General features: G+C 37.5%; 2 protein-coding genes across 2 annotated transcripts; both read left to right on the top strand.

The window, feature by feature from the left end:
• The first annotated feature begins 484 nt into the window (after positions 1 to 484).
• Positions 485 to 8,639, top strand: ttc22 (tetratricopeptide repeat domain 22). Its single transcript, XM_080032685.1, has 8 exons — positions 485 to 1,084; positions 2,080 to 2,380; positions 2,876 to 2,931; positions 3,015 to 3,130; positions 3,679 to 3,797; positions 5,200 to 5,361; positions 5,986 to 6,138; positions 6,481 to 8,639. The coding sequence occupies exons 1-8, from the start codon at positions 822 to 824 to the stop codon at positions 7,015 to 7,017; spliced, it is 1,707 nt and encodes a 568-aa protein (XP_079888811.1). The 5' UTR covers positions 485 to 821; the 3' UTR covers positions 7,018 to 8,639.
• A 174-nt stretch (positions 8,640 to 8,813) lies between these two features.
• On the top strand, positions 8,814 to 18,495 carry LOC307253961 (uncharacterized protein). The gene is made up of 6 exons (XM_080032184.1): positions 8,814 to 9,087; positions 10,855 to 10,971; positions 11,454 to 11,641; positions 12,295 to 12,427; positions 17,428 to 17,615; positions 18,236 to 18,495. Exons 2-6 carry the CDS (start codon positions 10,905 to 10,907, stop codon positions 18,446 to 18,448), a joined length of 789 nt encoding a protein of 262 aa, XP_079888310.1. The 5' UTR covers positions 8,814 to 9,087; positions 10,855 to 10,904; the 3' UTR covers positions 18,449 to 18,495.
• Positions 18,496 to 26,678: the final 8,183 nt, after the last annotated feature.

Here is a 26,678-nt window from a genome sequence, read left to right as displayed (position 1 = left end):
TAAATAAAAAATATTTGACTCAGAAGTGATGCAATCTCCTTTTAAAATAAAAACTAATAGAGATAGTGACGAATATTTCACATTTTACCGTTTTATCTTTGGTTGACTATTAAAACACTTTAGTTCACATACAGTTTACACACATGCTTATTCTATCCACATGAACCCTGCTGATTTCACTTACATCCACACTTCATTGTATTTAGTTAGCAAATTATATATTTTTTGCAACTAAATACCTGAATTTCTTGATATTCTGTATTGATATTACATTTTTCTCATGGCCTAGAGCCAGGTTTATAACAGAAACAAACAAAAAAGTTGTGTGAAAACTATGTATCCTTAGTTTATAGACATGTACTATCCGCCCCCTATGCTCTATGTACTCACTCTACACACACACACTCAGTCTACTCCACTCCCTAGTCACTCCCAAGTCTAACCAGTTCTACCTGTCTGCACCGGGATGACAAGAGAGGGGTGGGTGGTTGAATCATGCTGCAAGAGTTCTGACTTTTACTCTAGACTGAGGAGTACAAGGCGTATTTTCTTTGAAAGATCTTAGGTCAAAATATATATAAGCAGATTTTTTATATCCTTAAGTTTCTTGTTTATTTATTTTTTTAATAGCAGATGGAGGAAGTTTTGAGCAAGAGGCAATGTGCAGTAGTTTGACAGTAACTTCAAGAGAACGAGAGGTATTTTCTTGAGAAGTGTCTTGCTTCAAAATTTTGCCTATTAAAGCGGAATTTTTATATATTATAGTTCCTTGTATTTTTTTAAAAATTAGATAACAGTTGGTGTAGTTGGAACAAGAAGCAATGGCTGACGACAGCATAGAGGACATTGAGTCTTTAATTGAAGACATGGACTACATCCCGGGACACTTTCACTTGGAGCTAAACCTAAACTGTGACCCGGTCGGGCCCGTTAAGTTGAGGTTAAGGGACACTTACCTTAAACAGGAGAGCCTTAAAGGGGAGCTAGAAGCTGAAGTTGGATTTTTACAATACGCCGTTCGAAACCTACTGGGTCTGCTGGCATTTCACCTGGAACAGTTTGACACAGCTGAGGAAATATTCAGGTGAGGGGATGATACACTGCACAAGTTTTTTTTATCATACAATCTTAAAATGTAGGAATATTCTTAATATGAAGCACTGTTGATGCATGGTTTAAAGATATTTTGACTTGTAGATGGTGTTTTTTAAGATTGTGTAGTAGTACTCTTTGCAATAGAGACACACCCCACTGGTTGAAATGTGGCTTGTTACTCACAAACAGCTTACTTTTGCTTGGACAAATTGAGAAATCAACAAGAATGTATGATCAATAAAATGTGCATTGTTACAGTAAGATTAACACATTTATATATTTATTTCATGTTGCTCACTAGTCTCTGCACATATAGACTAACGCTTAAACTAAAGTGCAATGTTGTAGTAATTGAAACATATTTGTGCTCATATTAACTTTGTAGACTTGTGTTGTATGAAGTAATTCTCTTTTTATTGTAATGCTTCATATTGTATAGATGGTTATATGAAACCATTTTAGTTGTATCTTTATATCTTAGAAATGTAAATAGGCCTACAACTCTTTTTCTTTTTTACTGTTATCTAAACTATGCATCGTATTGTTTACTTCAGGCACATGCCAATGCTTAGCTTATATACTGCCTATGGTTTTAGCAGATACTGTATACTACTCACTGTGTTTCCCATAGGCATGATGATAGAATGCTAAAGTTTGCTAGTTAGCACTAAACACTAAGTACAGCTGAGGCTGATTTGAAAAAGTGTTATTTTAGCCTGGTGATGGCATTGGATGAGACGTTAAATGTTGTCACAATTCATCTACCCAACTGTCTTGAGTAAAAGTCAGTGGTTCATTAAAATCAGTTTGAATTACCCCTTGGTACCATGATCTTTTTTAAATGTCATGGCCATCGAATCTTTGTTTTTATGCCTTAAAGCTGTAGTGCGTAACCTTTTCATATAAACAAACACTGGCGCAGGAGCTCATTCAAAGACCTCTTTTTCTAACCCGTCTATCCCTGTGTATGTTTTGCCCTTTCAGGAGCATTTGTAAAGAAGACCCCGGTAACCTCAATGCATGGGCCAACCTGGGCTACGTTTATGACAAGCTGCGGAGGGAGCTGGACGCAGGGGAGTGTGTGGAGAAAGTGTCCCAGCTAATGGGCCTCGAAGGCGGGGAAGCTTCTGTGGAAGAGACCCGGCTCCTGGCTGCTCGCTGTCTGGCTGAACAGGCCTATGTGTATCCCTATGACGTGGAGGTAGACGATGAGAACGACCTGAGAGAGAGGCTGACAGAGGCTTTGACACTTTACAACAGAGCCCTGGTCTATGGGGGGCCACTGGTAAGATTGGGACACAGACATACATTGTCTTTTTCGTTTACTTTATTTTCTTACCCTATTGTATTTTAATGTTAGGTGGGTAGACTTTATAAGCCCTTTTTTTTGGTTCCACCCATGCATTTATGTATGTGTATGAGCATCTTTTTGCCATTTTATTCTTATTTATCTGCACAAATAAAACTAAACTAAACTAAACATACTATAGGCTGGAAGACATTAGAATACTAGAATTAAGCTGTAGGCCACATATCTCTTTAACATACATCAGAGCCCTGGACTATGGGGGTCCGCTGGTAAGTTGGAGACATATAGACATATACTGTAGGCTAGTAAAAATATGAATGAAACTCTACGTCTGTTTAATAAGTTAGGATTACAAGCCAATTTGATTGTGTTTTTGTGCAAAATCACAAATTTGGAACAGCACAGAGCCTTTGGTTTACTATTTCATGAAACTAAAAGTTGTTTATTTTATTGTTGAATGTTGTTTTGCAGATACCGACAGAGGAAAAGAGAAGCTGGTATTTCAAAATGGCGACCATCTACGTAAGGTATAAAACTGGCATCGAATGTTAAGCACTGCACCACTAAATGTTTAAATATGAATGTGTACTAAGTAATTTTCTCGGTGCAGACTGGACAACATAGTGAAGACCAAAGAGGACTCTGAATACTCCAGAGTGTCTCACTACAACAAGGGGCTGAAGCTCCTCAAAGAAACACTGCAATCTGAGAAAACACAACACAAAGGTAAACACTGCCGGTTTGTCTATGAATATATTTGCTCTATTCAGCGATCTTTTGGGCCTTCTGTAGTTCAAACTTAACAGTGCAATCCATGCAAAGGACCAGTGTTGTGGTACTAGGTTCACTTAATGCATACAAGTAAATATATAGCCTATAGTATATGGCATTTACCATAGAGGTTCAGTCCTTTTCGTAGTGGTCGCACATTTGAATCCAATACGTGGACCTTTACTGCTTGTCATCCCCCTCTCTTTCACTATTTCCACTCTGTACTGTCTGACATGAACTGTCAAATAAAGGTTGAAAATCACCCAAAAACAAACAAAAATTATTGTCGATACACTCTAGTCTAGGTCATGACTTTATTACAGTTGAGGTGGCTTGACTAAAACACTAGGAAGTACCAGTGAATTTTGTGGGGAACATTGATATCAGATGCTACATACCGTATACAACCAATCCTTTCATGTAGATGACACAAACTGTGAGTTTTATAGTAACTGGGTAAATACTAAAAACTAATTCTGCTCTCTCTCTCTCTGTCCCTTTAGCTCTTGCGTGGTGTTACATTGGCCTCATGTTGGAGAGGAAAGAGGAGTTCTCTGTTGTTCCCATGGCGATACATGACTGTGGTTACTCTGCATCGGAACCACTGTCCTGCTATGGAACTGTAAGTCAACACCTTTTATATACTATCTATGGTCAACACCTTTTATATACTGTCTATGGTCAACACACACATTTAGATCTTATATCAAAGGTCAGACAAGCTAGCAAACTGTTTTTACTTTGTTTGCATCACTCATGAGTACTAATTCCATGCTTTTTTAAATATTGTGTTATGGTAAGTGGCAGACAGGCAGGCAAGTAGGACCCATATGCAGACAGTTAAACTAGAAGACTATTTATTAGCTTCATAAAAAAACTCCAGACATGCAAAAAAGGCAAAAAGGCAAGGCACAGGGAACACATGAACATACAAGGACAGACTCACCAACAGGTACAATGCTCGGACAGTGAACAAAGAAACACAGGGAGTTATATACACACACAAGACAGGGTAGACAACGAGGGACAGGTGTAACACATTAGGGGAGGGAGCAGTAATCAAACAAGAGGGAAACTTGACAGGACATGGGGAGGAACAAGACAGACGTATAAATAAAACAGGAAACACGGGGAACCACCAAGACAAGACAAAGACAGAACATGACATATTGGGCCGTATTATGTTGTGCTATTGGGAGTATCAATCTTCCACTACCAGAACAATATTTCTGCCTACCATTATAAGGCCGTAATAAGTTAGCCTATGCTTTTGTGATATCTTGTTCCAGTTCTTAGTAAGTAATGTAAGGCCGATTTATTTATTTTTTGATATTAAGTAATTTAATTCCATATGTGTTAGCTGTATCAATCTTCCACTACTAATAAAATCGTGCTGGCTACCGTAATTAAACACTTAAAATCACCTGTAAACCCAAGCTTTTGCTGAAAGGACATTTTGTGTTAGGCTATACTTTAGTGAACCTTGTTACTGTAAGTGTAGGCAAATTTTTTTTAATTTGTTCATATATAATGATTTAATTCCATGTGTTATCTGACAAGGTTTTATATTTTCACACTATAAACACTACACTATATAATGATAGGATGGTAGGTCAATGAAAGGTCAGCTGTTTAGTTTGACGTGATAGAGGATGAGATCTGTTTTCGTTGATGTTTATAGAGTCTGACACTTCACACAACACGTCACATCTTGTCAACAATGTTTGTGAAAATGTAGCAACACATGAATTTGAATTAGCATCCAGCATTGTTGTGTTTAAAAAACAAAATTTTTTACAGAGGGAATTTGTGCTTCAACTACCTCTTTATTATATTTTCATCATAACAGACATTGCCCCTTTTTGATTATGTGATTTGTGAAAGTTGAACATACAACTACTAGTCCTACTTCGGAAGGAATATGTGCTACATTACATAATAAGTGTGTGCTTCAACTACTACTAACTAGTAACTACTATATGTTTTCATCATAACATTCATCATATAACTGTCTGTGTCCTCAGGCCATAAAGTTGGCCAGTGGAGATGCCTTCACCCTGAACCTCCTGGCCAAAGTCTTCTTCCTGTTGGGTAAACATGAGATGGCCACCGGCATCTGCAACATGGCGCTCAACGTGCTGCCAGATCCAGAGCTCAACTGGCAGGCCTACTGCACACGCGCCAAGGTACTGAGAAACTACATGTGAAATAAACTTAATGCTGATCATTTGTATGAAGTTAAACCGGCTGACAGATGGGCCCGTGCTATTAAAAGGTTCAGTAAGCGGAATGGTCAGTTTAGCTATAACTTCCTGTCAGTGACTGCAGTTAGCGGTCCCCTCCCTCGTCCGCACGTCACCCACAGTAGTGCAGAAGTCTTCAAGCAGCGAGTTATCTAGCATCATCTCAGATAAGTAAGTGTGTTAAAACATGATAAAAACCATCAAAACAGGCATTGGGAAGGATTTTTACCTGCTCCGCCATTGTAGGCGCATAAACATTCACCCATCTGTCGCTCTGCGGGTGCAACGGCAGTGAGACGGGTGGCGGTTTGTAGTGTTCTCTCTTCTGATTGGTTATTAGTAGTGGGATCCCCAAAAAGTTCAAATGCCGATTACATGCAGAGTGGGTGACTAAGAGATTGGCTTTATAAAACGCGCACACTATGTAAGTGATCACTGTATGAATAAAGAGCGATTTAACATTTAACAATTAACATAAATAAATTGCTTACTTCACCTTTTAAATCATTTGTTGATAAAATGGTGTAGGCTATATAGTAAAAATATTGACAACTATTTTCCTTTCAGATCAATGTGATGCTGTACGTGAGGGACCTAGATATGGCTAAACACGGCAGAGGAGGACTGCCAGACCGAAAGATGTTAACTGAAGCCAGAAAAGATTTAGACAAAGTCCTGAGTGTTCGTCCATGTCTGAGGACTCACCTAGAGATGGCTCAGGTAAAGCCACGTACTACTGTTACACAAACCACAAACACTTTTATAAATGACTAAACCTCTTTAGTAGATCCATGCTGTTTTTAATTTCATTCAGTCTGTGTGTATCGCGTTCTGTTGTATGAAGTGTTTTTTTAAATGTTCTCGCTTAAATATATATATTTTTTTTACAATTTTTAACATATACAGACATTTTGAAAGATACCAATAACATTACAGCCCACGTGTTTTTTTTCTGAATGACCAGGGAAAAGTTCATAAAGAAAGTTGGTTCAAAATGTGTCGGAACCCTGAATAAATAGCCTACAATAAAGAAAAGCTATCTTAATGTTGTATCCCGTTTAGGTGTACTACTACATGGGTGTAGATGCGCTGCAGGAGAGTCTTCTGGTGGACGAGGCTGCAGTAAACAGTGCTTTGGTGAGCCTGTCTCACGCGCTACAGTTTGAGCTCGCAGAAAGTTTACCGGACCTGCACGTGCTCAGAGGACGCTGCCTATTGCTGAAGGGAGAGGAACAAAACGCTGCTGACTGCTTCAAACAGGCCGTGGAGCTAGAAAAACCTGGAAATAAAGACACCACTGCCTTGCGTTGCCTTCTACATGCCCTACTGGCGCTGTTTATGCAAGGGGGTAACGATCACGACGTAGCCACTACCCAATTGGAGGTGTGGGTGCGAAAGGCAGAGGAGAAATACACCGGGGACAGTGTGAAAGCCGAGTTGAGGTGCCTTTATAGGACGCACACGGAAGATGTCACGGAGTTATCAAGGGAGTTAATAAGGACTGGCAGACTTGATCTAGTGAAAAAACTACTGGAGACGGTGGTGCCCAAACAACTAGCTAAGAAGAGGCCGCTAAGAAAGGCTTACTCTTTCGCATGACGTAAATAATATGCGACTTTAAAGCCATAGTGCGTAACTTTTTCATATCAATTAAAGTTTGTTGGTCAAGCCATCGCCAAATGAGTTGACACAAAGTTGATTAAGCCTATCAGCTCCACAAAACTCTCTACGTATGTATTTGTCAGTATAGGCTATGGCAGCATTTACAAACGGGTGTTGCCCCGACACTGGTGCAGGAGCTCAGAAAAATCCCAAGAAGCGCCCGAGAAATGTTTTTTAATTGTTGATTCTACTGCTAAGAAAAAGCCTGGACGTACAGCAGAAGGTATAAAATCCATGCGACGTAACCGAAAGCTTACCTCATAGATGCACAGAGAGTGCGGTTGTAATTACTGAGAATTTCTTTATGTGGCAACATAAGTTACACGCACTGTAGCTTTAAGTGATACAGACACGTGACCAAAATCAGACCAGACATGCAGTAATTAATAACTTTTTTGAAAGCGTTTCACAGACACAAAATTAATTTCAGTGTTGATTTTGAAGCTGTGATTTTATTATTATTATTCAAATTTTGGAAAGGTTAGATCTCTCGCAATTACAGTGTTACTATTGTACTATACAGCATACAGGGATATTTCTCATATAAGTTTTGTTCACAATGTAAAATATGTCAATCATTTTGGAATGTTATTAAAAACTAAGATGGGATGGTCATGACTTTTTGAGAGCATAGATGAACTGAAGATGGGGTCGTTGGATGTATTAAAAATATAACGTCTATGGTCGCGATGCCACATTAGCCCTTACAAAATGGCTGTATAAATGACTGTTGTCACAATGAGTTGACTATCGGATATAATGAGTTTTTTCTAACTCAAGTAGTAATCTATAAATCATGTCACACCTCTCCTTGAGTGGGATACATAGATGCTCTACCACTGGTGACCACAGGATGGGGCTATACACCATTAAGATGTCGCCTGGTTTCCAAGTATAAAATATTCTGGATTTTGTGCAAAAAAAAAAAAAAATCACATTCAGTTTTTGTGTTTGGAATCGAATATTTGGAATTTGGCTCCCTCTTGTGTACAAGTAAAGACATTGTATGAGACACTGACTGCATGGGGTTTGATGGAGAGGCCACCATTGACAACATATACAGTATAGGCACCTCCAACTCTGATTGAGGACCTTTTGAAAATGACCACAACTGTTTGTTACACAATTGAAGTAAAAAACGTTGCCCTGTTTGTTGTCTAGATATAATGGGTTTTCACCACTTCCTTTCATATGTTTTGGTGCTACAACTGAATTGGAACAAATACATTATCTCACATTGGTGAGAGCTCGGTTTGTAATGGCTGTTGTTTAAAAGATGCTATAATGTATATAATACAATACAATCATACATTATTTTAAATACTTATTTTATTACATTAGTATCATATTGTTTTACTCCCACAAGCGGATGGGTTCATCACATGTATCGGGCATCTTGCTAGAATATAGTCTTCTTCCGGCAAGCCTCTCTTAGCGTCAAAAGAGTTGATTTTGAAATGTTTGCCAATTTGAATAGGAGATTGTGTGAAAAAGTTCCCCCAGTGAGTGAAAGTGTAGTGCAGGTTAAAATCATAGAGATAATATGTTGTTAATAAATATTTTGTACATTTGGTTTGTGTGTGTGTGTGTGTGTCTGTGTGTGTGTACGTGTGGAATTCATTGTTACACCTTCGGAAGTGTCTGACTGGTTTGCCACGCCTGTTAACCTTTACTTTATGAGGTTAGTTTAGTATCAAGTTCATACATTTTATTTTCAAGAGAGATCTAGCAACGAAGGACAGCCATAGACACGTTAAAAACACAACATAACACTTACAAAGAGACAATCACAAGTTAACATGCAGCTGAAGTGCATTTCAGACCTCTAATAATGTAAAAACAGTCACTTTCCAATGCTTGTTTATTTTGACCCCCCTTTGCACATGGACATCAGGTTCAGCAGCATTGCTTGAGATTTTTCTGAAGACGCATGAGGCGCCACTCCTCACAAAAGGCATAACTCCTTCACAGCTTCTGAAGTGGCAACAACTCCTTAGGTTTGATAAGGTAAGACGTTTTGATTTGCTATTTAAAAATCAGGTCTCAACACTTTACAATAAGGGCATTAATTAACTGTTATTTAATGCTATCAACCATTAGTAAATGCGTAGTTAATTCTTATTATACATACACTGAATGTTATTGCTTAGTTATTAACTGTTAGTTAATGATTGATTAAGAATGAACTCCCATTACTTAATTCATGTTTAGTTAATTATAATTAACGGTTAGTTGATGCTTAGTTAATACTTAATAAGCATTCACCAAGCGTAACTGTTCTATTGATGCTTATAGATAACACTTAATAAGAATTACCGAAACAGTTAGGTGAGTTTAATGTTTAGTTAATGTTTATTGAGCATTAACTAAGTCCTTAGTTAATGTACCCTTATTATTAGTGTTACTCAAACAAGATTGTTCTACTTTGTAAGTAAAATTAAAGCGTATTGTGACATTTTGGAAATGTACAAGATCCAGCAACAACAAAAAAGTGAAAAGAAAAATGTGTTGTTTGTGCTTATTGGTAATGATTCATTAATATTGAAATATATAGAGAATGTTCATACAAATATTTTTATAGTTTATTGTTTAGACAACATTTCTGAAACTATAGCTTACAGAGTATCATCTCAATACTGGTGTGAAAATATTAAAACACTACCATCAAAATATTATTTATATTTTAGCTTCATGAGGCCAAGTTACATAATCAAAGGCATAACATTATGTGTAAATTGTTTTAATTTTTCAACTTTTTTATAGTTTTAAAGTTTTTTTTAATTGTCTTAATTGGTTGTATTGTAACATACAGTATAGATACTGTTGCCATACATTGAAACAATACTATGAATATATGACACAATCCTTGTATTGGGATAGGATAAAATGCACATTTAGCATTGAGCTCCAAATGGGCTAAACTTACGATCTAGTTTTCAGGAGTCGGACTATAAATTTAGAGCATAAACTACTAGGCCTTGGGTGACCTCTACTGGAAAAACACGTTATGGCACATTGTTAAAGTGTTTTGCCAGTTTTGGCGTGAGTCAGACAGATGTGTTAGTAGGGTGTGGCCCTTACAATGCCACTGTGTTGTCCAGGGGAAAAAAAGTGTTGCTCAATGATGAAATGTGTGCTCTGAGGTTTGTGAAAAAAATGTGTTTTATAATTTATATTTTAGCTATTTGAAAAAAGATTGTGCTTAGAGTTTAGCAGCCTGGAGTCTTTTAGTTGATAGAGGGCACTAGCGTGTCTTGCTGAGCTCCTTCTACGATTGGTCGCGCTGGCTCTGAGCAAGAACGTGTTTGCCTGCTAGTACCACGCCCAGTGCTTTATGACCCTCTCTGCCATTCATAGACCGGAAGAATATTGATTTCTCCATAAGACCTTTACCCGTTTAATGTACAAAATGCAATATTAATATAAGAAATTCTTCGCTCAGGAGAATCATTCAGATTATTGCCAATGGTGATATTACACCAATGATGACATATTTATGAATGATATTGATTTTAGCTAATAAATTACTTAAAATGTTACACAGTGCCCCTTTAAAGGTGCAGTTTGTAAATGGAATTGGCATTTTTCAGAACAGACCTGTTAAAAATAGAATACAGCCTATTGAAATCAATATTTTTTCACATTAATATAAAAATGGAAAATATCTCAAGATGGTACCAGCATCTACTCATACCATCAACTTTTATGAATGAATATTTTTTGTAAAACGTACATTTCATACCTTTAACCCATGTGATTCCTGTGTGTTGACAGGTTAGTTGTCCTCTCTCTCTCTGTCTGTCGGTGGTAAAGTTCAAGAGCCAATGACGATTATTCAGCAGACCGAGTGGAGCTCCGGCCTCTTCAACTGTTGTGATGACGTCAGTACTTGTAAGAAAACAATCGCAACACACTTTCAATCCTACTTTTTCATAATGATGTCATGCAGGGTAATTTTTTGGGGGTTTAAGTTTGGGTTTAACATTGAAATCTTCACGTATCTAGGGACGTCCTTGGAAATGTCCAAATAGGCTGTTTCACATTAATGTTAAGAGATATAGCAGAACAATATGCCCTACATATCATAACTAGATCAGTTGAATAGCATACATTCATTCACTTTGTTTAAAAGTACAAGTTTTATGAACTTTATTATTTTTCCTTCCCTCTAACATTACGATAACATATTTGGGGACATTTCACTGGACAGTTTTGTTCACGCCCCGGAAATTACACCTTCGAAGTCATATTTTGTGGACAACTTGTACAAATGTCTTTTTTTTAAATAATTTTATAATGTGTGTTTCCTGCTTCAGATTACTAAAGACACTTACCAAGATGCATTCCCTCGTTTAACTGCTTGTTTTTCTCAGGTTGCTATGGTTTCTGGTGCTGCCCTTGCCTCTCGTGCTCGGTTGCAGGAGGCTTTGGAGAGAACCGCTGTCTGCCGTTATGTGATATATGCAGCCCGGCCATAGCGTCCGCGGTTGGGATCCCGCTGTGTGTCCCGCCCGCCGGAGTCTCTCTGAGGGTCGGCATCAGACACAGATATAACATCAAGGTAAAGCACATGTGAAAACCGATGCACAATTATTTCTTATATTTAGTGCGGCTGTGGTGAAGTGGATAGGGTGCTGCTATCGGTGTATGAATGTGTGTGTTTGATTGGGTGAATGTGTACAAAACAATGTAAAGCGCATAGTATATAAGTGGAGTCCATTTACGAATTAATGTTTGAATAAAAAGCCTTGTGCACATCTGAAAATGAAACTTAAAGGTGCTCCGAGGCATGATTTATGATACATTTTCTTCTTAAAAATATGCAAAAAAATATATAAAATGTAAGACCTGTACATACTCATAGTATTTTATTAATTTACAAAATGAAAAAAAGTTGTATAGAAAATCTGTTCTGTAAAAATGTTGTAGAAATTAAAAGAATACAACTTCTAGATGTGTGTGTGTATGTGTTAAAGAGAAGCAAACGTACAAATAATTATTAAATTATTTTCAAATGTGCCTATCTATTACATTTTGTTTTTATGTAAGTAGCCTAATAACCTGGCAACGTTTCACGATGATATCTATTAGTTGAAATGTTCACCCTATTCACCTGCAGTGTCTTGCCTTAATGAAGAATGTATAAGACATCACATAATGACTCAATAAAACAGTTAAAAATAATAATTGGTACTTTTTACTTGTTTTCCACAGGGATCTCTCTGTAAGGACATCGCGACCTCCTGCGTGTGTGTTTGGTGCAACTGGTGTCAGATGCAGCGCGAGTTGAAACATCGCACGAAAAACCCGGTTGTGGTCGTCAACATGCAGCCAGCTCCAACCCGCTAAATCCTTCTAACTATGTCATCTGTGGAGACGCATGATATCATATGATAGTAAAGCATCTGAAAAGACTTAGGCATATTTATCGATCCAAATGAATAGGTTATTGTCATTTAAATTTGATCATCTTTACAGAAATTCGGTTGAGATGAGGCGGGCTATGCTCTGGGTTTTGTCATTTGAACTTTGAAATATCCTGATAATCCTCAATGCTGCAATAATGGTACTTACGAGAATTTTAAGGTGGACGTTGGTATATAATGAGTGACTCCCTCTTTTTAAAGGCCTAGGTTTTATCTGTATTAAAGGGAAATATTGTTGTAAACTTGTGGCTCAAAAATGAAGAGAGAAAAATCACAAATGTGCGTTTGAATATGTGAAAGTGTTGATGTCTGCATGTGTTTTTAAAATACCTTCTTGTCCTTGTCACCGTTTCATGCTTACATTTATGTTGAAGAAATTATGTGTGAATAATACAGGTGACATTTTGTCCTGGAGTTCGCCCAATGGCTCTGTGAAGAATTTAAAAACCAAAATAGACGTGTCGATTTTTACCTTTTTTAATCTGAAGCTATAATCACATAAAAATTACTCTTTGGTGTCTGTGTTGATGAATATGAAATCGCAATAAAAAGATCAAACTTAATTTTACCGCTCACATTGGAAAATTGTTTAACATCACATGCTCCCACAATCCTCAACAACATAAACGAACATCTGACGTAAAAAAGAAAAATAATCATGCACACACAGTTCATAACAATATGTGGGTGCTATTTAAATATGTTATACAAATCTTAGAATCTACTTTCGATTTCATTTCCCTCTCCGTAACGATTCAGAGCATGCCACTCCTGATGCCCTTCACTTCATTCATCCCCGGCATCACAGCTGCGCAGAAGCACGTCTGGCTTGATCAGGTAAACACTTTTAAAATTGTCTGATTTGATTGCACATTTTACCATCTCTATATCAACAGTTTAGGGATAAATTACTTAAAGGTGCACTATGTAACTTTGGGTTTGTCAGAGAAAACCCAAATTTCTCAGGAATGTTCTTATAACTGAATAAACAAACGTTCCTCAAAGGAAAAAAGGATCCCTGGAACACTGTTTGAAGTTAGAAAGCTACCTGAAAAGTTTCTGTTTCATTGTACAGCAGCAGGGCCCCACAGTTTGGTTTTCAAACATATTCTAGTCTTACGTTTGGTTCCAGGTGCAAAATAATATTGTTTCGATTTAAGATTATAGAATTATTCAAAACTCAGAATTACATGTAGAAAAAATATGTTTTGTAAACTTACTTAGGGCAAATGTAAACAAATCCCTCTACCCTGAAACTGCATATATAGTGCACCTTTAGTCTGATATGCTCGAAAAGTTAGAAAACTGTACCACAAAGACTGAGGCATGTTGGGTATTTCTATATGTTACCAGCTGGGTTGTTCAGTATATTGAAATATAAAAACATAATTAAAGGTAACAAATTGTATAAAAAAATATTGATTATAATGAGATTTCAGTGGTTGTGTGGTTTGGCGTCTTTTGCACGTTTCTTCATGTGTGGCGAATCACTTTATTGATGAATTTAATTAATTTTCTTTGTACAATTTTAAATGATGACCAAACATTTGATGAAGGGGACATCTTTAAGTTGTGAAAAACAAGGTCATGTTTTAGTTCTACCCTTGTAAGAAAAAAGGTAAAGAGTAGATTTATATTTTTTAGAAAAATGAACTGTAGGATATTCCCCACCTATCATATAATAAGGCCTAATACAGTATGAAAGGCTGCTGATTCTCAATGGAACCGGTTGCTGTTAGAAGTAGAGACACCACCTGTAGAGCATCTGTGCAAATATTACGTAAATAGAACATGACAAACAATTGACCCTGTCTTACTTCCTCTTTCAGGGCAGCGTATTTCTGTACCTTTTTTTGCATACGTGTTGAACCACTTTATTGATGAATTGAATGACCTTCGCAGTATAAAAAAATTGTGATTATCCATTTGATAAGGGGGACAATCTTAAAGTCTTGAACAAATTACGAGTTCATCTTTTGTATGGTAGGCCTATCTCAAAAACGAAGGCCCTTTTTGAAAGTTTGTTCCTGCACTATATTATACTTGTGCCATGAGAGTTTGTCAAATTGTATCTGTAATTTTTTGTTTGTTGTATTTTCTAATTTTTCTTTATGTAAACTTAGTCATCACTGGTTGCCATCAACTTGTTATTTTCGCAGTATATGGGGCACAAACACGAAATACATTTTCAGTTCTATCAATGAACCTTTATGTAGTTATCTGAGGTACAGTTGATGGCAAGCCCTCATTTTCAATGTAGCCGAGATTTGTTCTGAACTGCCCAAGTAACTAAGTAAAGTAGCTATGAGGAACTTTTTGTTTGTTGTTAATTCTAGCGACCTCTTTGGGCAAAAGCTGTAGTATTTTAAAGACGCCAGCTGTTGTTCCTGGGTGAGCGTACCCTGACAAAGGCATTAAGAAAAATTATTAAAAAAAAGCATTTTTTTCACTGATGGTGTCGTTTGCTGTTACACAAATTGGAACCCATTTTGTTTTTCATTCAGTCTGTTCATTCAATGACTTTTGTTCTTATGTTACACAATGAAAACAATTCAATTCAGTACAAGTGACTGTTGAAGCCTTTTCTAGGTGGGTGCGGCATTAAACAATAACACAGGAGCAAGTTATTTGATCTTGTATGACAAAGGCCACTGAACCTGGATCTGTGTAACATGATATTAGCTCAACTTTGAATGAATGAATAAAGGTTTTATTCAAACATGTAAAAAAACAATACAATAAAAGGGCAAAGAACAGTAACAAAAGCTAAATAACACAAAACAAAACATTTAAAAAATTACTTATAGTAATTTAACATGTCCAAAAAGGAGTAGAAAGAAGCATTAACATATTCAATCCTACCCCTTCTCCAATACTAAGTCATTAATAACCATAATTTTGACTTCATATTTGTATCATATCTTAACACATTGTTAGTTATATTTACATGTATACCCATATACACAAACAATACAATAGGTTAAGCATAACCTTTATCTATTTAATCTGTGTTTCTTCTCCTCATTTCCTGATTCATGCTCACAGGTTCCTTGTTCACTATCTGAGACATTAATCTAACGATGGCAGACCGACTGACAGAAGACTGGGACAGTGATGTCTGTGACTGCTTTGAGGACGCCAGTACATGTAAGAAGATATACACAGCAAAATCTGCATTGTTAAATAGTGTTAATATTTCAGTGTTAATTATTTCGAGTTGCTTAGTGTTGATTTTGGTGTTATTTTAACACTTGCAGTGCTAAAATAGCTCTGTGCCTGGTGTTGTTTAAGAGAGTTGATTGTATGCACCCTCAACGGAGTTAATCTCGGAGTTAATTCCATATCCGGTTTTAAGGCGCTCATTTTCTTGAACGCGGCCATTGCAGTCTCGGGAGAGAAAGCCAGAGAAAGCCCACACTGTGTAAACAATTGCTGTAAATTTACAGCAGGATTTCAACAGCATTTACCTGTTATTTATAAAAACAGCATTTAACTGTTAAAATAAAAGGCAGTCTGTTAAATTACAGTCCTTTGCTGTTATTTTACGTAACGGTAATGTTTTTCAGAAATACTGAACTTTCCTGTTAATTTACCATCAAACTTAGAAGGGACAATTTGACGTGAGCTGCCTGCACATGTGAAGCTTGTACCATTTTCTACATTAATCCTCATCCATCCACATCTTAACTAATAAGTGTTGTTTACTTTATATCCTCTGGTTAAGTTTACTTGAAGATGAGTTAAATCTACTTGGAAATGGAAATTGCAGTTAACGTAATTAAACCAAATTAGTCTTACTAAACTGAAGAGTTGTGTTTACTCAGTAGAATGAAGGAAACGGATTGCCTTAGATAAATCAAGTAAGCACAACAAAGTGTATTGTAGAGACGCCCCCTTTCCCACAATGACTTGCACTGGACTAAACGTTTGTTATGTTGCTATTTGCACCCTCAGTAAAGGGGATGTTTCATTCCATTACCTCACTATGCATTTTGTTTAAATAAAACATTTCTGTGTGAACTAACTGTTATTTTTGGTTATAACAAAAGGTTTGTGGAAATCTTAAACAAGATCCTTAGTTCAACTCAGGAGACAATTTACAATAGAAATTAATCATTCATTGAACTTGATATATTGTAAAAAGTGTCTTGAAGTAACAAACAGAAGCTGCTCTCTGTGTTTAGCATTTGAACAAATAGCGGACATAATAAACTTATATAGGGATGAAACACATCTGCCCAATGAAATATAACATCCCCTTAGCTCACGGTGCAAACAGCAACATAACAAACATTTAGTCCAGGTTCATCCCTTTTTTCATTAACAGTATAATCCTGTCAATTTTAGTGACAGTCAAATAATGTTAATTTAACAGTAAGAAAATGGCAACCCTGCTGCCAGTTGATTAATGTTTTTTTACAGGGAAATTTCTTACAGTATAGTGTTAGATATTTAACACTCGTAGTGTTAGTGAGTAACACCATATAGTGTTAACAATACACCTTAAAGTGTTAAAAATCAACACTGTCAGTGTTAAATATTGAACACTATTAAAGAGTTAAAATTTTAACACTTTCAAAAGTGTTACTTTAAATCCAACTTGGTGATCTTTATATAAACACCAAGAAAGTGTTAAATTTGACTCTATGAGAGTTAAATTAACACTTTGGATTTTGCTGTGTAACAAAACTTTACACATTTGTTTTTAATGGGTGATGGATGGATAGGTAGGTAGATACAGTAGATGGATAGACAGAGAACAACCCCCCCCCCCACACACACACACACACAAATTCAATTTAACCTTGCAGAAACAGAAATAAAATGTTATATAGAGATAAAAAATAAAATGTAAGCTTGCAAAACAAAGACACTTAACAGAGTGTGTAACACTCCGTTGGTATATTTCTGTGTTTTTCAGGTTGCTATGGTTTCTGGTGCGGCCCTTGCATGGCCTGCACGGTGTCAGGGAAGTTTGGAGAATGCTACTGCCTCCCGCTATGTGACTACTGCGGCCCTGCTGTACTGGCAGCCTGTGGGATGCCCTGTGTTGTTCCTGCAGCAGCCCTGGGTATGAGGGCCTCCATGAGAAACAGATATAAAATCAAGGTATGATGTATTGCAAGCCTTCTAACTAGAATTAGAACTACAATTATTTCAATATGCTATATGGCCCCCATAGAATATACATATATACCGCTACTAACAGTGAAAGAAACGTGGTTGTAGGCAATGGTTTCAAGAAGGCAAAGCTGCTAAGAAGCTACAATATGGTACAAAGTCACTGAGACCTCACAATATATAAGGTCACAGTAACTTCTGACCTCCAAAATCTAAACAGTTCACCCTAGAGTCCAAGTGTGAGTTTGCGCCACATTTGACGAAAATCCCTCAAAGGGTTCGTGAGATACTATGCTCATTAGTCATGAAGTCACAATGACCTTTGACCTCCAAAATCTAACCAGTTCATCCTTCAGTCAGAGTTCGACATTTGTGCAAAGTTTTAAGAAAATCCCTAAAAGCGTTCATGAGATAACGAGAATCCCTCGGACAACCCGGAGAACATATTTAATAAAAATGCACCTATTTTAAATGTACAATATTTGAGGGTTCTCGTGGTGTAGTGGTTAGAGCACGTACCATAGAGGCTCAGTCCAACGCAAAAAAGAAATATATAAAAGAAGCTTAAATTACAAAAAAATTGTACAAAATTATCTGGTTCTCTTCAGGGCGACATCTGGAAAGACATTGCGATCTCCTGTTTCTGCCCGTGGTGCTCGTGGTGTCAGATGCATCGCGAGATCAAACATCAGAGAAAAACTCCTGTGGTGGTGAATGTGACCAATCAGACCGTCATCATGCAGCCCAATCCGGTCATGATGGTCCCTGCACCCATGCCCCAAGTTAGTTACATGACCCAACCAGGCTGTGTCGTCAAGTAATACTGAGGCTGGGAAATTATAATTGGTCTGTCTTGCAAAAGGATATAGGTAGCTCAGATCATGCTGCCATTTTTTTTTTCTTTTACAATTTACAGTTTTCAGTTAGGGTTAGGCAAGTAGTGGTCATGGTTATGGCAAGAAGTCTCAAGGATTTGAATGTATGTATGTAATGTCCACCTAAGTTAAGAAAACACAACTGTGTGTGTGGGCTGGTATTACTCATGTTGTTGGGACATAGATCTGTTTTCACAGTGATATTGTGGGGAAGTATCTTCATTTTGGGGACAAAATGGAAGTCCCCATAAAGTAATAATGACATTTTAGGGTGAAGACTTTGCAGGATTCAGCAAGATTTTAATCAAAATAATGATGGTTGTGTTTTTTGTTTTAGTTTCCCAGGCACCTGTCAAAACAAATGTGACATATTTTTTACATAAAGTGTAATTCTCCTTTATATATATTTTTTAAACAATAACTTAAATTGCCACCTAAATCATAAATATGTAATGTTGCATGATTTGAAATAAAGTTATCAGTTACCAAGTCTGATATTATCAAGTTTTATTCATTTTGAAGTCTATGATCAGACAGTGGTTCTTCTAATTTGGCTGCCGTTTCAGATAAACCTGCACATTGCCATCAGGCCACAAGATGGCAGTATCACGCTTCCTTGGATTAGTTTGCCTCCTGAACACCATGAATTGAAATTCTCCTTCATAAAAGAGTAGCATAAATTATAATTTATACATGTGTGTGTATGTGCGTGTATTACTGGTGTTGTGGGGACATTGTTCTGTTTTCACAGTGATATTGTGGGGACGTATCTTCATTTTGGAGACAAAATGGAAGTCGCCATAACGTAATACTGAAATTTTAGGGTGAAGACTTGGCAGAATTCAGCAACATTTTAATCACACGTGTGTGTGTGTGTGTGTGTGTGTGTGTGTGTGTGTGTGTGTGTGTGTGTCTGTGTGTGTGTGTGTGAGAGAGAGAGAGAGATTTTTTTCTGTTTTCACAGTGATATTGTGGGGACGTGCCTTCTTTTTGGGGACAAAATGGAAGTCCCCATCTCATTCTTTTAAGGGTAGACTTACCCTGCGTTCCGAATCGCATACTCTTTCTTTTTTCTATTCTACATACTACATCCGACAATAAAAATAATCTAGTTAGGATGCAGTAGGCATACTATTGGGACATACTTTTACTCTTTTATTTCATCATAACATTGCGCCTTGATCTTGCCTCTTGCTTTTATATCCGGCGCGTCCCTGTTTGTTTTCATATGGAGGCTTCGTCGATGTGACGTCACTTCACGTGCGCTCCGGGTTGTGGGTCAGAATTGCCCAAATAGGATGCAGTTTTCAACACTAACAATCTTGGCCGGATGGAGTAGGACATCCAGGTACTACTAACCATCCTAAATCTGGCCACAAGAATTGGGACATCCTAAATATTTTTTCTACACACTATATAGTAGAAAGTATGCGATTCGGAACGCAGAGTTAGGTTTAGTTTACAGTTAGTGTAAGGCAAGTAGTGGTCATGGTTAGAGCAAGTCTCAAATATTTGAATTTAAGTATGTAATGTCCACCTAAGTTAAGAAAACACAATTGTGTGTGTGTGTGTGTGTGTGTGTGTGTGTGTGTGTGTGTGTGTGTGTGTGTGTGTGTGTGTGTGTGTGTGTGTGTGCGTGTGTGGGCTGGTATTACTCATGTTGTTGGGACATAGATCTGTTTTCACAGTGATATTGTGGGGACTTATCTTCATTTTGGGGACAAAATGGAAGTCCCCATAACGTAATAATGACATTTTAGGGCGAAGACTTTAATTCGTCTGCGATTGTCAACTCGCGCTAGAGGTTGTGTGGTGTGTTGCCCAGCATTATTTGTATTCATGTTGTGGGCCTCAAACTGAATTACATTTTCTGTCATGATGTGAGAGACAATACATTCTATTGAAATTATTTGAATCCTGTATTTAAATGTCCTTTGTGAAAGTAATTTGCATCATGCTGTGCCTTAATTGACGATTTGCAGATTCCTAGAAAATGGATAACATTTTCCACATCAATGTGTGATCAGGACAGGGATTCTGTACAGAAGATCCTTGGCAACAAATATGATCCACATTCCACACTTTATTTATACTTTCAAACTTCATTGTACACGGAAATGTTTTGTTCGAGAAAGTTCTGTTGATAAGAATCACCCACAGAATCACAGGATATGTTAAATATACTTCATTGATCATTTTCATGTTCATAATTAATTAATACAAATGATTGATTTAAGGTGAGACACTACAGGCAGAAACATAGTTTTTTTCAAGCATTGGTACATTTTGAGATTTGTCTATTTTGTTTCCATAACATGTCTTCTTTCATACTAGTATAAATATAAAGGCCAAAATGTAAATTTAGGAGTTTATTTTACTAAACCTTTTCTGTGTGTGTCTGTTAATTATAAAGCCTAGATTATCTGTACATATTTGTCCTTTCCAACCATCTTTAACAGCCATTACCCAACATAAAAAATAAGATATGTAATGAGTGTGCATAATTAAATAGATATAGCCAAATTTGCTCAAGTATTTATACATTGATTACAAAATTGTTATACAAAAACATTTGTTTTAATGTAATTAATCAACTGTTAAAGTCTCATGATAATATCTTGAGAAATTAAGCCCTATTCACCTGCACTGTCTCACCTTAATGATAATACAATATCACATCAAAAGCCCTGAGGATACAACCGATAAACAAGACACTGAATTCAAAAGGTGAGCAGCACACAAAAATGTCATGACATCATAGCCAGATGTGTATTTGATTATATGCTGCCCTCTAATGTTATCATGAAAAACTGCCACAACTGTAGAGGAGGCCTCTAAAAGAGAATATAAATCTGGAGGAAGTTACAGGATGTGTTTCCAAATATTCTGTTATCATGAACTCATTACAGTATTTATGTGAATCACATAATAAATGCCCATACCCAAATCAATGCAAAGGGATTTAGCTACTGATGACTGATTAATATGTGTTGGTGTTATATGTATTTATCCCTTTTGTGTGCTGATCTTGGATCTCTTTAGGTCAGAGTTGTGGCAGTCAGCAAACTGACTAGCAGGATCACCACGGAGGTCAACTGGCCTGAAGCAGTGCTCCCTTCCATGCTTACTTCTCTTCGTCCTCTAGCTCTGCCCAATGCCGTCAAGACTAGAGGTCCGACTGAGATGTCTGTAGTGTCGTGGTACGTTACGTCCCTCTGAACTCGCGTGTGGGAATCAGGAGAGCATTGCTGCAGGAAAACAACATTAGAAGCTTCTGCTAATGCACCTGTTGTTGTTAATCTATCTAATATCACTACAAACACAAAGACACAGTAGTACTTACAGTGGAGCAGTTGTTATGTTTCAAAAGACACAGGTGCACCTTGCAGTGCAGGTAGATGGATGAAGAGTTGATGAAGGTGAACATCTTGAAGGAGAATCGGGCCGCAAGGGAGACGCCATTCTGAAGAATCTCCACTGAACCATCGTCTGGATTAGGACAGCTGGAAGACAAGGTTACAATGTTATTAGACTGTAAACTACAGTAGCAGGGTTAGTTTGTAAGATAAGATAAGTGGAGCGAGAGATCCCGTTTTTCAAACTTCGATAATCAACAAGACATTATGTGAAGATGAGGCGAAGCTTCAGTAGCTTGTTTACCCATCACTAATGAGATCCCAGCGGACAGGGTAGTTGGCCATGTTGACCGGTGTGGCCCAACAAGAGTCCAGGATGATGGAGATCTGACTTGCATCAAGATCTTCAGTCAGCACCTCCACAAACAACGGCTTGGAGATTTCCTCTTCTATGTTACTGTCACTGGTCAGGGGGGAGCTGAAGCCAGAATCCTGGTAGGGGGTCATCCTCAAACGATAGTTTGCATTGGTAGATGGAAGGTTCTTGTTCACAATGCTACAGAAAAATGATAGTAACACTACTGTCACTGCACAGTAAGTGGCATTTATAATCATCATCAGAAGACAATATTTGACTAATTTAATTAAAAAAGTTCCTTGTAGGAGGTTTAAATATTGAACCCAACTATCATTATATGCATTGCATACACCATGACATATCACTGTACACAGAGGGCACTATACATAAAGGACTTAGTTAGCAACCTCTAATTTTATAAATCAATTAAATAAAATGGAATGGATGGTATTGTAACCTCTCGAGAGGGTTTATGCCCACAGCCATATCCAGCGCCTGGTCCAGAGGGTAAGCACATTGGAAACCCAGATGTATGTTCCTCTGGCGGCTGATTGGACCTTCATTGGGATCCACGTGACCCTGGATGGAGTTTCCATAGAGGAAATGGGTTCCATTGCTCTTGAAATGAAAATAACAAAAATAAACAAGTTGATTATTGTTGTAATATTTCTTATGAAGAGGATCTAAATCTGAAATCCCATTCAGTCAGAGTTGATAAACATTATGGAAAGTACCCTGAGAACTGTCCCACACAGTTGGTCATCATTGTTAAAGTGGAACACTAGTTGTCCGTCCTGGAGGTGTCCCTTGCAGGACTCATCTTGGAGGTGGAGGGCGCTAGAGTGAAAGCCGTCTTCAAACAGCTGGCAGCGCGACACAGATATATTGGCCGAACTTCCGGCACAAGTCAGGGTCGACTCTGTGAAAGTGAAATAGAAGTAAAACTTTGTTTAGTTTTTACAAAGCTTATCTCATGAATAAAGGTGCACTTGTTGATGTCTGGAATGTGTTGCTTGCATTGACAAACCCACAGAGAATAGAGTTGTGAAGTGAAAGGTTACTTAACGAAGGCTAAATTTGACCATCAGTTTAAGTTTTTTTTAAATAATTTCTGAGGAATCATGTCTGGTCAATCACATTACTACAATACCCTTGAACATTGGCTGACATTGCTATGGATTAGAAATTATATTTTTACCGGAATGCACCTGCCAGTAATCTAAAAAACAAAAGCAGGGTTTTAGGAGAAGCTGCACTCACCGAAGGTCTCATTGTCTGGCCGTTGATGGTTCTCATCACATAAGCAGTCGTAAACACCGTCCTTCTCACCACACCGCTCAAACTCTGTGCAGTACAGCTCCTTACAGGGTTCTGACTCTGGGAATGGGAATAGTGGAGAAAGGGTAAGGCAAATGTCGTGGAACTACAAATCAGCTTCTCTAGTTCAGATGAGAGTTGGTAATGAAATACCAGTTGACACAATGTTCAAGTACAATCATTAAGATATTTATCACTTGCCAGCAAGAGTCAAGGCACAATCATCAAGGGACTGTAGAATTGACTGAAGAATGGCAGTCATTCTTCAGAAGTTATAGTAAACTGTTAACATAGTGAGCCATAACAAACATACTTAGACGCGATCTTAGTCTCCAGTACCTACTATCTCAGTTAAACAACCTTACTTTATCTTACACAAGACTAAGGTCAGAACATCTTGACAGACAGGTTACTTGTATGAAGATTCACAATTTATGGCAATATAATATATATTATACATATATATACATTACATACATACACACAACATTAATTTCCATAACACAGATAAAGGAAAATTAACAGAAGATATTTTTCTACCATAAAATGGACAATTGGAATCCTTAATTACCTCAAGATCTATTTTCATATTCATTTTTATGTAGGGGAGAACAGGGTTAGTAGGCACACTTTTTACTCTAGTGAGAATTGCTCATCACCTCATTTTCCAACTTATTGTAATGAAGAAGTAATTGACCGTCAAAGACGCACTGACACATTGTGACAACCAACCCCATCAAGGGGTTGGTTGTCACACACTATGGGGTTGTTTGTTAAGTGTATACTTCTTCCTGCTCCTTTTCAGGCATATTTATTGTATTTCCATGCTTTTCATTTTGTTTTGTATGTGGATGTCTGAAATAAACTAAATCAAATCAAAAAAAAAATCAAAAACAATATAATCTCATTGGGAAAAATCTTAAAAAGAAGGCAGAACTAAATTTGAAAATTGCATTGCATTGTCAAGTTGACAAATGGGCCTACATCACTTAAAGCTGGGGTGGAGGATTTGGGGAGAAAATGGCAGTTGGGATAGAGATTTGAATCCAAATACCTCAACCGCTCCACTTGTTCTCTTTGGTCCCTCCCCTATGGTCCCTCCCTGACACGCTCTACACCAACAAAGTCGTACCAAAGTGAATGGACAGTCCCAGCAGCCAATAAGAACAGAGAATTGGAGCTTCGCTCTGATTGGTCAAAGTGTCAGCTCATGATAACTTTGACCAATCAGAAATCATATACCCCAGCTTTAATGTATCTTAACACAAAATGAGCAAGGGAGACAAACAGGAAACCCATATTAAGACCACCCATGTAACAACATAAAGAACAACATTTATTAACAGTTACAGCGATGGCAAATTTTGGGTCTGCTCACTCCAACTAAGCAGAGCTTGTGTGCCTACTGGTTGCACATCCAACACTTCTCCCATACCTCCCGAGAATGGCTTTTGTAGAACGTTTCCATACAAACCAAACAACAACTATCCTCTTCATCTGATGAAGATTCCTCCTCCTGGCTCTTGCTCTTCTGTTTCTTCTTCCCCAGCTGGGGTGGAGTGCACTGGGGTGCAGTAGCCTTGTTAGCTGGTCTAGATTGGGATGCACTGGGTCGTTTTGATTTTGTTGCCCTTTTTTTCTTTTGCATGCTAGCTAAATTGTCATGCTTTATTCTCTCCTTCTCTGGAGTGTCAGTGAGTATACAGCTTGACACTTTATTTAGTTTTTGGGTTCCTTTCCTGGCTGCAGCCTTTGGATAACATGTGACAACCAACCCCCCAAAAAATGTGAGGACCAACCCCAACTGTAATTTCCGGCAAACATCAAGGCTTACAACCATCCAACAACTAGTTAGCTAGCTAACAACAATCTAAACTATAGCTTTCCCTTCACAATGTTTAAGGGTAACAAGAGTTTTGTTATAAACCCATTGTGTAAAAGCCTAGAAGAAAAATACTGAGGAGCTAAATATTTTCAATTTGACATGAAAAACGCAAAACGTCCTCTCAGCTCAAATGTAGCTGTCTTACTCCAAAGAGGACTATGTAGGTGACCTCTGATCCCAATTCTAGACATTTCCATACCAAAATTTCAAGACAGCGCCTTCTGGTGCCTAGATATAACGAATGTGACAAGCAACCCGTTTGACATATAACCCTGTTCTCCCCTACCATTAGATCAATGCAAACATACCACATTGAGAAGCCAAGCGCCACTCTGGGATGCTCAACTCTGAAACAGAGCAGGTTCTTTCATAGGCTGAGACAGCAGAACACAGCGTGCCATTGGCTGAAGTGAGGCGGCAGAGATCGTAGACACAGGAGTTGAAAAATGGCTGGGGGTCAGACTGCTGGTGACAGGCTGCGAATGGGCCGCTGCTGTTGTTGATGATGCTACAGAGCTGAGAGTATTCCTCTAGGCGGGGACAGTCATCTGGGCATCTAGAAAAGATATTAAACATTGAACATTTTGTCTGACTTCATTTACACACCATTGTTTTAAAATCTGGCATGGGAAATTTCGACATAATCATGAAAAACTGACATTGACATCACTGTTTTGCAATTCAGTCATAATAAATAAATAAAATTAATAGATATACGGTAGAATTGGAGTCTATAGCAATTAAAAACCCTGTGACATCATGGTAGAGGGGCAGAATAAGCCCCCCAAGAAAATAATATTGTACCTTACCTGAAAAGGTTCGGTGATTCTGAATGGGGCAAAAATGGAAAATTAAACACAAAATATGCATGAGATTAAACGAGAAAAAGCTGTGATTAATAAATATTAAAATAAAATCTTAAATGGGTAGAAATGTAATGTGCAGAGAAAATATGACATTACAGGAATTAATGTTAAGTTGGAACAGACAGAAAGGATGGCGAAGATTTGCAGAAAAACAGCATCCGTTGAATCAAGAGGTCGGTGATAACAGGAAATCAGTTGTCAGTGATGACCAAATGTAATTGTATGACAGGTCAGAGATAAAAGGCATTCACTTCAATGTTCATTGAAACAATTTGAATTTTTAAGTTTTGCCATCTTTATATGATATATCTTGTTTTTTAGTTTTGTAGTATTTATTCTCCTGACCTGCCCACCGACTACAGGTGGGAATATAGCAATTTGCTTAAACCCGGTA

The sequence above is a fragment of the Ammodytes marinus genome (genome assembly GCF_949987685.1).
Source record: "Ammodytes marinus genome assembly, chromosome: 8".
In the NCBI taxonomy this organism is placed as follows: Eukaryota; Metazoa; Chordata; class Actinopteri; order Uranoscopiformes; family Ammodytidae; genus Ammodytes; species Ammodytes marinus.
Note: the sequence above shows the minus strand (reverse complement) of the source record. Positions and strands in the feature narration are given on the sequence as shown.

Bases quoted from the DNA above. Each gene is read 5' to 3' on its own strand.
- ttc22 (XM_080032685.1), top strand. From the start codon at position 822: ATGGCTGACGACAGCATAGAGGACATTGAGTCTTTAATTGAAGACATG. The intron at 1,085-2,079 runs GTGAGGGGATGA...TTGCCCTTTCAG, and splicing joins ACAGCTGAGGAAATATTCAG to GAGCATTTGTAAAGAAGACC. The intron at 3,131-3,678 runs GTAAACACTGCC...CTGTCCCTTTAG, and splicing joins TGAGAAAACACAACACAAAG to CTCTTGCGTGGTGTTACATT.
- LOC307253961 (XM_080032184.1), top strand. From the start codon at position 10,905: ATGACGATTATTCAGCAGACCGAGTGGAGCTCCGGCCTCTTCAACTGT. The intron at 10,972-11,453 runs GTAAGAAAACAA...TGTTTTTCTCAG, and splicing joins TTGTGATGACGTCAGTACTT to GTTGCTATGGTTTCTGGTGC. The intron at 12,428-17,427 runs AAATCCTTCTAA...TGTGTTTTTCAG, and splicing joins GCAGCCAGCTCCAACCCGCT to GTTGCTATGGTTTCTGGTGC.